This window comes from Solanum tuberosum, unplaced genomic scaffold (assembly GCF_000226075.1).
Source record: "Solanum tuberosum cultivar DM 1-3 516 R44 unplaced genomic scaffold, SolTub_3.0 scf00091, whole genome shotgun sequence".
NCBI classification, from domain to species: Eukaryota; Viridiplantae; Streptophyta; class Magnoliopsida; order Solanales; family Solanaceae; genus Solanum; species Solanum tuberosum.
In genome coordinates, this window is record NW_006239016.1 from 537393 (window position 1) to 554892 (window position 17500).

A 17500-nucleotide genomic window follows, 5' to 3' on the forward strand; every position below is an offset into this window, starting at 1 on the left:
GTTTTATTTTAATTTTTTTTTTTTTCTTTTTATTTTTTTCAAATCAAATGTTTTTAATTATTAAAAATAAATTTTTTTTTAATAATCTGTTACAACCTGAAATTTTTAATGTTATAACTTGAAAGTCTAAATCTACTGCTATAACTCGAAAATATTAGTATAATATATGTCATATTAGAAATTTTCACATAAATTATTCTCTCAGATTAATAAGTGTCCATTATTGACTTGACATACTAAATAATAAAAATAATTTTATCAAAGCACCCCTATTAAATACAAGTCATTTAAATATTATTCATTCATTCATAAACTGAGACAAGTATTGTTAGATATCCCAAAATAATATAGTGGACAAGTAAAAATGGACAGATAGAGTATCTTTTCTCTTATGAATATAGAGCAAAATCCACTGCACAGTGGTATATTCTCATGAAATGGGTGTGTTTAGTACGAGCAATTTTTTTTTATATTCGATTAATTATAATATTTTCTCTTGTGAATATAGAGCAAAATCCACTGCACAGTGGTATATTCTCATGAAATGGGTGTGTTTAGTACGAGCAATTTTTTTTTATATATTCGATTAATTATAATATTTTGAAAAATATTTTTCTTCAAAAACAAACTAACAAAAAAATGACCTTCCTTGTTAGAAGCAGTGAAAAGTGAAAAAAAGTTTCATAACTGATATTTCATGTTGATTATTTTTTCCCCTTCCTAAACACCCGATCATTGGCCAAACCCCATGCCATCACCCCACACACGTAGTGATTGCGTAGATTATATATACCGTCAAATTTCTCTACAATGATTTTTCTCTATAATAATATATTAATGTAATAGTCATATTTTTGTGTGGAATAACTTTTTTATGTTATGATATAGTCTATATATACCATATGTTTTCTATAACAATATTGTATTATAGCCATAAAAAATTGTAGTACAAATAATGATGTTATTGAGAGGTTTGCTCTAAGGACAATATTCTCTATTTATTTATCAAAAATTAAAATATATGAGAAAACTTCTTGAAGTATTTAAAATTGACCTTAGTTGGGAAGAGAAAAAAAAGGCAGCAGTCTCGTTCAGCCATAAAAAAAAAAAATACTTTTTGGAGTCTTTTGATTATACAATTACTTAAATAATACTAAAAGCGGCTTATTCCAAAAGTATATAATATAATAGAAATATTTATTTGACCAAATCAAATACTTAAGCACACAACGGTTTACTTTTGTCCCTCAATTATAATTCAATATGTTACATGTTAAGCACATCCGATGTTAGTGTTTAAAATGTGTTCAATAAGATGTTAATGCTTAACAACTTCGTTAATTATCATGTATTTTATAAACATCCTTTTTGTATTTGTAAGATTATAAAATTCAATTATGAAGTAAAATATATTTAATGTCATGTAGAACAAATCTTTGTTTTTAAAAAAATTATGTTTCAATAATGTTTGGTGCGTGGAATATAAATTTGGTGACACGTTATTATACAATTGGAAAGTGAGATGAGTTAATCATGGTCACGAGGTAAAATTAAAAAAATATATATCAATTTTTAGAAGTTTAAATTGTAATTAAAGTAACATCTTGAAGTTTTTAAATAAAAGATAGTAGTCAATTTTGAAATTTGTAACATTGTTATGAATTTCGTATTAAAAATAGACGAAATTCAAGATATTGTGATAAAAACGTTTTTTAAAGATAGAATTTCATGATAGCATTTCAAATATTTCACTTAGTTTAAATTTGATGACCATGACATTTTTATGGTGTTTCAAAAAAATAAAAAGCTTTAAAAAATAAATTTCACTAATTATTTTCTAAAAGTTAGTCATAAAGTGGCTAGCCCATAAACTTGTTTACATCATGGTGATATCAAAGCTTATCAATTGGGCTAAGTTGAACAATTCTTCAAAAAATTACTTAGCCCTCTATGATAACAAATTGATATATATTATATAATATTGTCATAACATTATAGATGTCAAATTCATTCTTTCAGAAAAATATTACTCAAATCTTCTATAATCCTCATACGATATATGTCATATAGTAATAGAAAATATCATAAAAAGATAATTGATAATTCATTCCTTCAAAAGTAAAAACTTCTTATTCCTCTATGATATCTCTATAGAGTATAACATATATAGAAGATTGGTTTCATGATACAGCATAATATATATCACATATAATAAAGTATTAAGAAGGACAAGTTCATTCCTTCAAAAGAAACAAATTATAAAATAAATTACAACAAATAAAGTTTAAGCTTTATTTTGATGTTTCAATTTTTACATAATTTTTAGGTGGTTAAATTTTGTAAAAATGTTTTAAGAAAAATAGAGTCATATTTTAGATAAAAATTTTGTTTTCATTTGCAAAAGAGAATAAAGGTTATAAAAATATATTTTCTATTAATTTTGTTTTAATAAATAATTTAGTTACATTAGTTTTTTTTTCTTTCTAAAAATTATTTGAAAAGAAAAAGAAAAACACAAACAAAAGTAAAAAAAATAAGTCTCACAATGTACTATTACCATGTACTATATACTATGTACTATTTGTCTATTTTGCCATTTCAAACAAAATAGATTATGCATTAATTATACACAATTATATATAATTAAATGATTAACTACCTAAATTAGAAAATATGAAAATAAAGTTTAAAAAATTGTGAACAACTGAGTGGATGTGTGCCATGGTAGGACATTATTTGTTGTTTTGTTGTATGAATATAAGGGGTATTCTTTTTAAGAAAATGTTTCAAATGATATTAGGCAAACAAATTATAAGCGAAGAATAATTTGATTAAAAATGATTTTTTGTCCGAAAAAATACACAGAATTTCAGCAATAACGATCAGTCAATAGCTCAATGTAAGTTTTTTTTTCCATTATAATAATTACTATCACAACTTCTTGACATAAAAAATGTCTTATCAAAAGTAATATACGTAAATGTATACAAATAACTAACAATGTAAGATTTTTCTTTATTGAGATAGTATAAAAAACGCTTAACGCATCGACAACGATTTGTTTCAATTTAACCTATGTATTAAGCCTAAAAAATAAAAACAAAAATACGATGGTCTACAAAACTTTTACCCTTGAAATTTGATAGAAAGCTTCTTTGACATTTTCTTCTATTGATGAAAAGTCACATGGATATATTCCTCTGTTAATGGTCTATTTAAATTATTTCTATTCTTGCAGCATAATTAGTGGAGATTAATACCACATGCCTCCTATTATTTAACTCACAAAATGTGTCTGACAAAAAAAATTAAGAATTTAAAAAGGGTTAATCACATGTTTTAGAGCTGCAATTAGAGGCGGCTAAGTGGAGCGTCAGATTGAATACGAGCGGATCAAAATGAGTTAGGTAAAAACAGATAAAACATTTGACTCATTCATATTTCATATGGTTAAAAACATCAGTTAACAAATGAATAATGTGGAATTTGTATAATCCATTGTATAATGATTCAAAAAAGAAATCTCAAATTACAAGTTTTTTCTCTTTTAGAGATTCCTATATGATTTAGACTCCTTCTCCGGCAGTTTACTTGTGGGATTAGTAATTTTCATAAAATCTTTGATAAATCTCCGATAAAAATTTACATGGTCAAGAAATTTTGTTTAACAAAGATGATAGATATCTAAAATAATATGAATTAATCTATATTTGATTAATTTTAAAAATAATTGGATATCCAACTCATTCTAAATAGATTTGACTTAAAAAATAACCGTAAATTTTAACCATTTTGTCACCCTAGCTGCGACCATTCTAGATTCTGATGGAAGAAGATGCATGGGAATTCAATATTCTTAACTGACCAAATTATTCCCCTGTTAAATTATATATTAAAAATAATTTAATTAACATGGCCAATATATCACGAGAACTCGAAAATTGACTGCTATTTTAAGAATATAACCGACACAATTTATTATTTCAATCTTCTAGTTAATTAAACCTTTTATGCTTCTTGACGAAGCTAGAACCTTGAAAAGTCTTTTAAGATTTAAAGCTTGAATAATTAATATACACAAGTAATCTAGGGTCCCCTAAAATATCTCTCTCACACTTAGACTGGACATATAAAGCACGAATAATTTAATATAAACAGTGTAACATCAAAAAATAGAAAAAAACGTAATGAATCTTGCTTTAACATCATGTTAAATTAAATACAAAAAAATGACCTTTAGAAAATAGCTATTAAATTTTTCGCTTCTCGATCTTAACATTTTTTCTTTTCAAAATAATTTGTGGTCCATCCCTTTAAATAATCTATCGAGTTTTAAAATTAGAATAAGAAGTTGATTATCATTCCCTACATATCATGTTATTCATGTGGTTGCTAATAAGGTCAATTAGCTAATTGAAAGCCACTTAAAGTGGATCACGAATCTTGTTTATTGAAAAATTAAACAAGCAGAGTCTTCATTATTAACAAGATAATACTCCTAGGTTTTCTAAGAATCTTTCTGCAACAAGTCCATGCTCACCCAAGCTAATATTAAACTGGGTTAAGCACATGGAAGGATTCATAAGGCAATTTATGGTGTTCGTGAACTCATAGTCTCTCCGCCAAATTAGATGTTTTATATACAATCTTTTCTAGAATTGATCTAATATTACGTGTTTGACCCCTATTATGTAAAAATATTAGATGGTTCACTTGATTGAATGCTTCGTGGATAAGCTCTAATATTTATCATGGTGTTCATACTTGTCCTTAAAAGCATGTTAACAATTACAAGGGAGTCACATTCTTACTACAAATACTTTGACTCCTCGAATTTTAAGAATGTAACTTTCATAACAGTTTTTCGTAAATTCATGATTGAAATTTATGAATTTTTGATTTGAGTGACCGAGTGAGAGCAAAGCAAGTTTCAGTGGTGGGCTGTCTTCGCGGTCCCATTTCATCGGCTTTTTCTAGGGAAGAGTCGCTCGAATCGAAGTCAAGGTGAGGTTAATTGGAACCCACATTGGTCTATCCCTTTTCTTTGATAGGCGTAGAAAGTAGTCGCTGAGCTACTTCTCACTGAGTTACTTACGGAGGGGCCGTCGAGAGAGATTTGCATGTGTTAGCTAGCCTCATATCTTTCTCATTTTATGAGTTCTGAAATTTATTAACTATATAAACAATGAACTCTCAAACATATGTACAAGATTAGATCAAAGTTACTAGCTAGATTACGTTGAACCTGCACTTTAATAATTCTATTAAGACCTAAGTTAGCATTTGGCATATATCAAGATTTAAAAAAAAAAGTGTCAAATATACCCATTATCTTTTAAACATTTCTTTTATTAGATCAGAAGTACTCTTTTGACGTAAGTAGTCTATATACACACAGTTCAGCTTGCTATAAGTCTAAAACGCTAACTATAGATGAAGTCTGAACTACTAATAATTAATTACAAAAGCTATTAAATTCTACTGAATTTCACTATAATCATAGAAACATCTGACTCTGACTCTAAATCCTGAATTCGTCCCTGTCTATTGTTCTCGTCTTTCTTGAACCATGATGGGAAGTCCGCCTCTCACGGTGGCTGTCAAACCCGGCATGAACTTTGGTGCCTGCTCTTTAGTAGCCACGTGAACTTGAAAGTCAAATTGCCTAATCAAAGCCAAAGCAACACTCTTCATCTCCACAATAGATAAATCTTTACCCAAACAAACTCTAACCCCTCCTTGAAAAACCGGGTATTTAAAAGGACATTGTGCCTTAAAAAGTCCCTCTTCCAACCATCTTTCTGGCTTAAATTCGAGACAATCTTTACCCCAAATACCCTCCATCCTCCCCATTGCATATGGATGATATGTCACCCTTGTCCCTTTAGCCACAAACGTACCATCAGGGAGAGTATCGTCTTCTTGACAAAACTTCGAATCAAATTGAACCGGTGGAAATAGCCTAATACTCTCATGTATTGCCGCAGTCAAATAATGCATTTCGCGAATTTCTTCAAAACTAGCTAGAGTTTCTTTTTCTCTTCTTACCATGACTCGACTCGACTCAGCTCGAATTTCATCAATGACACGTGGATGTTGTGCTAGTAGCCAAAAAAAAGTAGTCAGTCCGGAAGCAACAGTGTCTCTTCCTGCTAAAAGAAAACTGACGATAATGTCCCTAAGGAGTTTATCATCATTCATATTCCTCATGAACCTAGCCAAAAGGTCATTTTGGGAAGAAAAATCGTTTTTTCTTTTCTGAATTATTACCTCTTCAGCAAGAATATCAACTTTTTTAATTGCTTCTTTTAGCTTCTTTTCTGATCCAATATTCAAACCTCTTTTAATTTTCCAAACTAAAGGTGAAACTGTCATAGCTCTTTCAGCTGACAATTTCGAAGCTAAATCAAATGACTCTTGAAGATTTGAATCTGGTAATGATAATTTTAAACAACCAGGATCCATACCAAAAGAAAATTTACAAATACTATCAAAAGAAAAACGTCGTAAAACATCTTGTAAGTCCAAAACGGTGTGGATGTTACTTTTCAAAAGCGGAATCAACCGGTTTCTAATTTCGTCACTGACGATATCGAAAGCGTACGAACGTATCGATACGCTTCCGAGTTCTAAACTTGCCATCTTCCGTTGAAACTTCCACATTTCGCCGTCTACGGCGAAAATTCCTCGGCCTAATAAATCGCCGAGGATCGTAGAAAATTGTTTCCCTTTAGGGAAATTATCGAAATTTGTTTTGAGCATATATTCCACGTTGTTTGGATTTGCTGTAATGACATTTCCAAGAACGTGTACATGAATTGTACCACTTGGTGACTTTTTTAGTAGATAAGAATACCAATCACAAAGATTTTTGAACTCTAAAGACCATGTAGAGTTCAAATAGCCTTTGCAAATCTCACACTCACAATAAGGTTTAAGTCTAGAAAGAAAAAAGAGAATTGATAACACAAGTATAGATATAGCCAAAATCAAGAAAAAAAGAATAGTAGCCATTTCTATATATGATGACTAGAAGAATTTATTTAAAAGTGAGTGAATGAGTTGAAGTGAATAGAGGGTGTTGTTATTTATAATGAAGAGGAGGATGATATTTATGGGATTTTCAATCCTACTTTTCTAGAAAACCAGATATCTACGTACACACAGTTTTCGGTTTTTTATTTTATTTTTTTGTGTTAGTGACACAGCTTTTTTTTTTACTATCAATTAGTTAGAGTACTTGTTTAAGTTTTAGAAAAGGACATTACGTTACAGCTAGTGGATGATAAAGGACAGCGACGTGAAGGGGGGACACGACACGAGTTACGCGTGAGCTAATAAATATATGTTCGCCTCTCGTTTCAATTCGTCTGATATAGTTTGATTTCACATAAAATTAAAAAAAATATATTTATAATGGTCATAAATTATTTCATTAATAGTAAAATGTGTATTTTAAAATTTTATTGTTACAAAATATAGAAATATGTTATTTTTTTTAGAATTAGTGAGTCGTATAAATTGGGAGGAAGGAAATACGAAATGAAAGCTGTCGTGTATATTGTCTATTATAACACATGCTCTATTTGGATCATTATTGATTATTAAAGATCTAACTATAGAAATTTGTGGCTAATAATGGATCATTAGCTGTTTTCAACATTTTAATATTTCTTAATCATCTCCGGAGAATTATTTCTTTAATTTGTAATTTTGTTTTAGATGAACTAAATTTGGTAGTCCTTTGTAGTTACGCACTTACACTGTGTAATGGAAGCAATTATTGATTAAAAATTAGTGCATTCCAATTAATATAGCATTACGTATAAAGCGCGTGTGTGTACGTTGTGTGCCGCAAATTATTTGACAAAATAGTTTTATAAGTATATCATTATACTATAATTGTGCTATGACACCTGTGAAGCTAAGATGCAATTTAATATTCATATAAGTTGTTTTCAGCGATTTAAAGAATTAAGTAATTTATTCCTACTAAAACAAATTAGTATTAGTCGCATTTTTCTTGTTTTATTCATTGGTTAAGACTTAAGTTTTAGAAAAAAACTATTTTTAATCTAAGGTGTTATATATTGACATTTTCATATAAGTACAAGATTTATATTGTTAAAATTAGTTAGAAATATCTAATTAAAGGTGAAAAAATATAATTAATTTGACATAGACATCGAGTAAATATATAAATAAAATCAGACGTAAGTAATGTCGATTGTCGCCCATGTCGGCAACATGGGCAAGTTACATATGAGATATGACAAGACGACGTCGGCAAGTGTAACTGGTACATGAACAAACATATGTATATATAATAATAATGTATGCAACTTTTGTAAGACAGATTGTCACTTTGATGGACAAAAAATAATGTAGTTGTCTCAAGAATAATTAGTTCATTTTAACACTTATCCATATGTTGAACATGTCTAGTTGCATTGTCTTCGATCTCTTCTTGTCAATTTATACAAAGGAATAAAATATCTCATGGCCAAACATGTTTCCTTGAAAAGTGATACTTAGTGTCTGTAAGGTTCAAATTTGTAGTTGACATATGATTGTCAATTGTCATTGATATGCTAGCTAACTAGTACTAATCTTGAAGTTCAAGAAGATTATTTTAGTTGATGTCTTATATAAATTTTGAAATTATGTTGGCTATGTTATTGTTGTATGTTTTATATTAATTTATTTATATGTTGTATAAGCTAAAGGAGAGCCTCAGTCTTTCATAAATACAAGAATACAACAATATAAATTTTACTAGTTTAGGATCTAATTATGTGGCTTCTTCTTGTGTGTTTTCGAAATTACCATCTTGCCAGATTTCGGTCTTCAAATACATGTATCTTGGATACACGAGGTCAAATTAGGTTAATATATTCTAGATTCATTATATTCAAGCATGATTCGTATGTACTTGAGATACACTGACTCTCTTGCTTACCTCTCTCCTCTCTCGCTCACCTTTCTCCCTCGATCACCTCTCTCCCTATATATCAATATTTCAGAATATATCTGATAGCAAAATACATATATCTAGAAGATGGAAGCTTTCTATCTTAGTTTTCTAAGTTTAGAAAAAAGGACATAAAAGACCAACAAGGGTTGTGGTGGAGTGGTAAGTACTCCTTCATCCTTAACTAAGAGGTCTCGGGTTCGAGCCTCCTTGGGTACGGAGTCACCTTTGTTATGGAGCACTTTACCCCCAATGTGGGACTTCCCGATGCGAATTCGAATTTAGTTGAGCTCTAATGTGGGTACCGAACACCGTGTGGGAAAAAAAAAAAAAAAAGGACGTAAAAGGGGTAGAATTTAATTCACTTTAGTAGGTTCTCAAGTAAAAAAAAACGAAACAATAGGCCGTGGGGTGTGTCAACTAGTGAGGTACATGCACAAAAAAGATACACTAGCTCACCTCTCAATTAGTGCTATGTACGTTTTATCTTTTTCCTCAGTGTGACAGGACATGACATGCCTACTTGCCGTTTAGTAAAGTACAGCTTCGGGAAATAGAGATAATAATTTCGAGATAAAATTTGAAATTAATTTCATCTTATGTTTACTTTAAGATGTTAGCTAATTTAAAAATTGTCGTTTCTCGTTATTTGTACTAAAATATTGGAATTACATACTATTGATCCCATATAGAAGGGGTTAATACCTCAGATGGTTACTCAACTATTCACTTTTGCCTCAGAAAGTCACTCAACTTTTAATTTTCACTAAAAAGTCACCATGTGAGTGACTTTCTGAGGAAAGACTGGATAGTTGAGTGACCATCAGAGATATTAACCCCATATAGAAGATGGAAGCTTTCAATTCATAAAATAATTTTATTTATTTTATCCCACGTATCAAATGACCTTATATATCTTAGTTTTTGTTTATTGCATTATGAAAATGCTCTTTTCTTTATCCCACTATTTTAAAAAAATATTTTCCTTCATAAGAAATACACAATAAGTGTGTACTTATAAAAAAATATTGTCCTTCGTACCAAACGTAATGCACGCATAGCAAGTGCGAAACTACTTATTTACCTTTTTAACAAGTACGTACGTACTCAGTGACATGCGTTTGCAAATTGCAATCACGTTTTCCACACGTTTTGAACATAGGATAAAATTTTGTATACTTAGGTTAATTTTAACTTTATTTGAGAACAAATTGGCCTAATAACAAGTAAAGGTCGTAAGTTGCAACTAATTGTAAAATATCCTCTGAGACTATACAATTTGATTGTGATAACTAAAAGAGAATCAACAAGTTGGATATATACTACTTTTTGTTCTTATATATATATATATATTGTTGTGGGCTGTGGACATCAAGTCTTTGATTTTTTTACTCACATCCATTCACACTAAACTCAATAATTTAATCTTACTAATCAAATATTAAAATTAAGAAAGTTGTCTTCTATTTATTAATTGGGTGTAAACATGAATACACATGATATATAGTTTAGATATACTGTAGTTTGTAATATTATATAAATTTCATTAGCTTAGAAAGGTACTAATTATTTAAATATACTTTTGTTTGTAATACTTATTTTACTAGATTTTGATGCCTCCAAATACATGTAGATACATGTATTTCGGATACATGGGATCAAATTTAGGTATAATTTGTTCTAGATAAATTGTATCCAAGTGAAATCGCATGTATTTGGGATACATAGCAAATCTCGCTCGCTTTTCTCACCTCTTCCATCTCGCTCGTCACTCTCTCATGTATCTGGTATCTCAAATATATATGGATCACTCCAGATACATATAGAATTATAGATACATGTATCTAGTGTGATATACATGTATCTGTGATTTATACGAATCTCGTTCGCCTCCCTCCCCAATCTCACTCGTCTCTCTCTTTATTTTAGTGTATCTGATAGCAAAAATACATATATCTAAGTGTAAGATACGTAGGGTTATCTTAATTAGTGGTAAAGTAGTTGATAGATGGTTAGGAGATGAAAAGTTATTAGTTGGATTCGATCTAGTCGGAATAGTTCATTTTTTTTAGCGGTAAACTTCTATTTGGTAATAAAATGCATACTTACCAAAAAAAGTGGTAAAATACGTCATATTTTAAAAGTATAAATAGTAATAGTACATATATGATATATGATAGTGATGTATATCTAATTATATAGTTTTTTTTCTTAATTTATCCTTTTTCTATTTCTTTTATAGAGTTAAGTGGATTATATCATGGACTTTTTGTAACGGGCCTACTGATGCTGAAGAATCGTGAATTGTGCTTTGGGATGAAATATCACTCTTAATATAATATAATAATAGTGTTATATATGCTTTATACTGAAAAAATGTGCTTTAACAAGGGGACCATTAAGTGGAAAGAAGTGTTTAAGTGGATTTTAATATATTGTATATGTTATGTACGGAGTATCTTCTTATTTTATTTTGTAAATAAGCTGTATTGATTTTTATTTCTTTTCTGAAAAAAATAACATATATATCATGATGTCGACAATGCAACTTTGAGACAAATTTAACTTACTTTGATTGGATAACAACAAAGATATACATGATTAATTCACTAACAGTGAGCAGTGATCTGTCTGTCGATCAATGTTGTAGTTGATGCACTTAATGAGTTATGAAATTGATGAGTTCATGTATGACATAATTTTCAACTTCTAGTATATTGTTTATTTTATTAATTGGATTCACTAATAATTGAGATACGATTCACCTTATATATATGTGCGTATACATTATATTCTTGTATGAGGTGAGAAGCCACTTAAAAATGAGTAAGCAAGATTTATGATCGATATTTTATTGTTGTTATTTATTGGTATTCGATAATCACTGACTTGATTAATTTAAATTTATATTATATAACATGAGTTGATTTCTCAGATGATTACTCAAGTAATAATTATTAATTATTTTAATTGTCGGAAAAAAATTTAAAATCAAGAAAAAAGGTGACTTTCTGAGAAAATAAATATTAATTGGAAGTGTTTTGTTATCAAGAATTTCTCTATTTCCGGCACTCAATTCCCAAATCTTTAGTTATAAGATGGAGAGATATTATACATTCTACTACATCCTTGATGGGCAGATACATGATATTTAAGGGCTCAAACATGAAATCTTTTAGGAAATGGAGAGATCTTATCTATCCCATTAATTTTTTTATATATAGATATATGCTTAGGGAGCCAAGTATACATATTAATATATATATTTGGTATACTATATATAATCTCATGAGATACTTCCAATATAAGTTTTTTGTCTCCTTTTTTCCAGCTTGGTATGTGAAGGATATCGATGTTGATATGATCCTGATCTGATTCTTTGTAATTTCATCACCATTCTGATTTCTTTTAGTTTTTAAATAGTGATCTCCCCATCCCCATACTTTTCTTGTTGACTTATTTGTTTATTTCCTTTTCTTTTATTCTATTTTAGTCTATTTTTCTTTTATTTAATTTCTCATGTGACAGATTATAATGTAATTAAAGAGGAATGCATGCAGGAAGAAGAGTTAAGCCAATTGTTAATAAAAAATATTAGCTTTGATAATTACATGCACAATATGTTATGTGAGGTTCAATGCACCTGTTGAATCAGCGCCAACTCACGAGCTCGAAAAGTTAATTTGCCCAATCAGAACCAAAATGATACATTCGAGATTCAAATTTTATAATTTTAATATTTAAATATTTTTAGTATCAATTCATTATATCTACAATTTTTTATAATTTTATTGAATTTTTAAGTAGAAGTTCATATTTCTTGTGAAAAGTTGTGGCGAAATTAGAATTTTATAAAATGGAGTTTAAAATATGAAGATCAAGTAAGCGCGCAATATTTTTTAAATATTAGATATATGATGATACTTTTAAACTTGGCAAATCCAAAATCTTTAATTATAGAAATGAGAGATCTCAACTATCCCATTACATTTTTTTACGGATAGATATTTGAAGTATTCTTGATTTACTATCTAATCTCATGAGATAATTTCACAATCGAAAGAATTTGTCTCATTTTTTCCAGCTTGATATGTGAAGCATATCGATGTTGATATGATCTTGATTTGATTCTTTCCACTCTCTTATAATGACAAATGAATATTCAATTCCTCATCAGCATTCTGATTTCTTTTCGTTTTTTAAATAGTGACACCCCACCCCATGGTTTTACTTTTTTTGTGACCTCGGTCCCTATTTACTTGTTTATTTTTTATTTAACAAATCTATTAAAAAAGAAAATAATTGACATAATAAGTTACCATTTTACCCCTGTTAGGATTGATCATGAAAAAGATCGATGAATTTGATGAAAAAATGATGGAATTCGAACTTCCAACAAATAAGTCGTGGAGTTTAAAAAAATAGAGCAAAAAAGCTGACAACGGGATTTTTTACACTTTTTTAAATGTGAGATATTTATGTTCACATTTTATATTATGAGTATTAAAAAGGGATAATTTAATTTTTAATTATTTGTGAATATGTGACTATTTTTCAATTACTAACTCTAAAATAGATATATGTGAACTTTATACATCAGTAGAGAAATGGTAAGTTAATTGGGCTAATAGGCCCAGTTCCCTTCTCTATGATAATGTTTGCGAAATTTAGCATATAGTTTGCCTCATTAACAAAAACAAAAAAATGCAAATCTTCTACAATAATTTGAGTGAAAGACTGGCTAGAAAATACTTTTGTTGTCATTCTTTCGTTAAGCGTTAAACATCAGATTGTATAACGTTTTTACTACATAAGTGATGGCTTGTATGCGTCCATCACAAGTCAATGGATCAGGTTCCTTGACATAGCAAGAACATGCGAAAAGTAAAATTTAAAAATAACAAACACAAAATATTTACAAGGAAAATTTCTTGCTCAAGAGAGGAGAAAACCACGATATGTCTGACCAGATTTCAACAACAATTCTATTACTTCAAACGAGCCAAGGTTCAGATTACAAACTCTTGCAACCTAGGAATTAAACTCTTATTCACTTCCCTTTGTAATACCTCTGTTACGTAGAAATAAAACATGCAATAACTCTATTGCCCACTAGTACACCAACTAACCCTAGTTGATATAGACTTTAAGAACTTAATATAGCTAACTCTAGCTACAACTCAACTTCAAACAACGATTACAACGCTGAAATGATCTGATTCCTTTATAACACAGGAATAGATCTTACAACTTAGAGTGCAAAATAATAATCTCATATGATCAACTAAAAGACGATAATAGATTGCTCGATCAGATTCCTTGGTGAGTATGGGAATATTTTCCTTGAGAGAGAATGACTTTTGCTTGGAAAATTCCCGAATGCAAAAACTAGGTTTGTCCTTTGTCAAAATGACTAATAATAAGATGGACAAACAACCTAGTGCAACGCCATTGGCTGATGGCTCTGTTCCTCTATTGTCGCGGACCAACCACTGCAGTTGTGCAAGTGGTGGCAACTTTATAGCTATCCTTTTCATTTTGTCTGGAACTCTCAGTCTCACGTAGGATCAGGTCTTCTACCAAATCCCACAGTTTGTTAAATCATCAAAACTTCATAATATAACATTTGAGAAAATATTAAAATTGAAAGTCGGTTCGAATATAAAACCCAAATTAAAATCACTTTTATTAAATTTAGACACGAAAATATTGCATAACAAGTACACACAAATTAAAAGCTTAAGCATAATCCTTAGAACAGGTACTTCACAGCACCAGGAATTTGAGCATTCATAAAGTAATCCTCCCATTTGATGCAACGTGGGTCAAAATTAAGCATTTCATCCATGTTGATTTCCTTCATTGCCAATCTTAATTTTTCAGTATTAACCTCATCAAAACTGTAAAATATACACTTGGAATTACGAGAGAAAATATATAGAGAATGTAACTTAATTATAACGTACGTACACATACCTTCCATAGAAAAACACGTAGGGTTCGTATAGTTCAGTCAGACGTATAACCTTATATATCTTCTTTTTCATAAGTATATAGGTTTTTTCAAAGCGATGACATGACACTTGATTCACAAACTTTAACATCTGAAGCATTTAAAAACATGATTGAGTTAGCATTTGAAAGTGTATCTTGAAAAATAAAAAGCGATCAATTTACTAGTTATGTAGAATTTAAATAAATCATGTATGGATTTTTATTGTGTCGAATATAACACAAACTTTTTGCAACCTTTAACAATGGCAAATAATGAGTTGAAATGTGTTTACGATAACTAGCCATGCTGCTAAATGGACGCATAGGAGCCTTCACTTTGATAGTTTTCCCATCTTTATTAGTCCATGGATTTTTCGTGAAGTAGTGAAACGCGTAAAGCATTAAGTCTGAATTTTTTAGAGGATTGTTCAAAGATGAGCTGCTGTGATAAATAACTACTTCTTGAGAATATTGATTTTCATGTGCTATAACCGCGGCAAGGATTGTGTTCACCACCATATCCCCTGGAATCTGTAAGTAATAAGAATTAATCAGAGTCAAACTCATGATGAAGTACGTTGGTGGATCAAACCCCTCAACGAGTACGTTTAGTCTCTAAGGAGGTGTATTTGATGCTCATGAGTTACGAGTACAAGTAGGAAAATCACTTATTACCGCATCAAATTTTGAGTTAGGATCACCATAGTAGAATTTCAGTACACCTTTTCCATAAGCCAAAATAAATGAATCCACTGTTCTGTTATTAGAAAAATAACATAAGGAAATTAAAAGAGGATAATGTTTATTTATATATATAATTATGTAGAATATAATACGCACAATGATGATTATAACACTTACTTCACTCCTTCAATCCATCCAGGAAATGGCTCTTTGTAGGTACTAGTTATAACTGCTGGACGTATGATAACAATCTGTAGATTTTCCTTCAAGTGTCCCAAAACCATCTCTCCCATTACTTTTGTGAAAGTATATGTGTTTTGCCACCCATGTAACCTTGCCCTAATTTATAATTTTTAGGATCAAAATTAATAACAATGTTGTAAATTTTTTATAAGTATAGACTACATACATATGAGCATATATATATCTTGTAATAACCTTTGTAAGCCAAGTTCTTTCATAGCTATTGTCAATTCTTTTGGTGTCGCATTTTGAGCTCTAAGTTCCTTAAATTTGCTTGCTATAACACTCCTTTCTTTATCCATATCCAAAGAAGAGCTTTTATTGAGCGTCTCACCCATAACAAACAATTTTTCTGATAAAATTCCTGTTGTTTTTCCGCAAACATAAGCTGTATATAAAAAACAAGAGTTTATGTTTCATGCATCGATGATATATTGAAATATTTATATAAGATTAATGGAGATGAAAAATCATAAACTCACCGGTAGATACATGAAGAAGCATTTTTACTTTTTACAACTCTTAGCAAACTTGAGGACATTCTTGGCCCCCACTACATTTATATTCATTGCAATATCATATCTATTCAAACAGAATTGAAATGAAAAATTGACAAAAAAAAAAAAAAAGGTGTACAAATATTTTTTATAAATAAACTAGAAAAATATATTAATTTGTATATATATGTACCTCTCATCAAAGTTGGTGGTTGCAGCAGAGTTTATGATTATATCAGTTTCTTTGAACATATACTCTCTCAATTGGGAATTTTTAATTCCCATATTTTTTTTAGAGATGTCACCTGAAATTGCATGTACCTTGTCCTCCACCAGAGAGCTGAGGTATATTGTACCCATTTTTTCCCTTATAATATTGAATAATCCAGACATCACGACCTGTGTGAATTAGGAGTGTTAAATGAGCGAGTTAAAAAAGTAAAATAAAAAAAATGCTTGCAATTAGATGATATATTATCGATTAAATAAAAACTAAGTTGGTCCTTATAAGCTTATAATTACCTCATTGGTAAAGCGTTGTCTAGCAGAGTTGTTGTCTGAAGCTCTTATGAGAAGGTAAAGTTTCTTCACATTTGGTTGAACTCGAAGTATCTTCTCCACAAGAACTATGTACATACGTACATTTTGTATAAACAAATGAAATTAAGTTAATTACAAGGAACTAACTAATTAGTACTTTAATTAAACAAATCGATATATGGAGAGAGTAGATTGAGATCGAGATCGAGAGAGAGTGTACTCTTTGCAAGGAAACCGGTAGCACCGGTAATCAAAATAGTCTTGCCTTGGAACTGCTCTATTGTACGTGATTCCATCACCAAAGCTTTTTTTGGCTAATTTACAAGACCAAAATTAAGTACTATGAAAGTGCAACTTGTAATTGGTGTATGGATCCTTGCACTTATATATAGCGGATGATGAAACATGTAAGGTAAGTGGTTATTATGATAGTGTGAGAGGGCTACGATTATTTATTTATTTTTTAAAAAAAAACTGGGGATAGGGGAAATAAGGGAGGAGATTACAATATCAAATTCTCACCAACAAGGTGAGAATTCATATAGTCAACCAACTGAGATATTATATGATT

The 17500-nt window shown here is 29.8% G+C and overlaps 1 protein-coding gene and 1 pseudogene across 1 annotated transcript; both read right to left on the reverse strand.

The window, feature by feature from the left end:
* Positions 1–5333: 5333 nt before the first annotated feature.
* Positions 5334–7067, reverse strand: LOC102602491 (cytochrome P450 94C1). The gene has a single exon (XM_006347174.2). The coding sequence runs from the start codon at positions 7012–7014 to the stop codon at positions 5545–5547; it is 1470 nt and encodes a 489-aa protein (XP_006347236.1). The 5' UTR covers positions 7015–7067; the 3' UTR covers positions 5334–5544.
* Positions 7068–14678: 7611 nt separating this feature from the next.
* LOC102582964 (fatty acyl-CoA reductase 3-like) lies at positions 14679–17272 on the reverse strand (annotated as a pseudogene).
* Between the last annotated feature and the right edge of the window lie 228 nt (positions 17273–17500).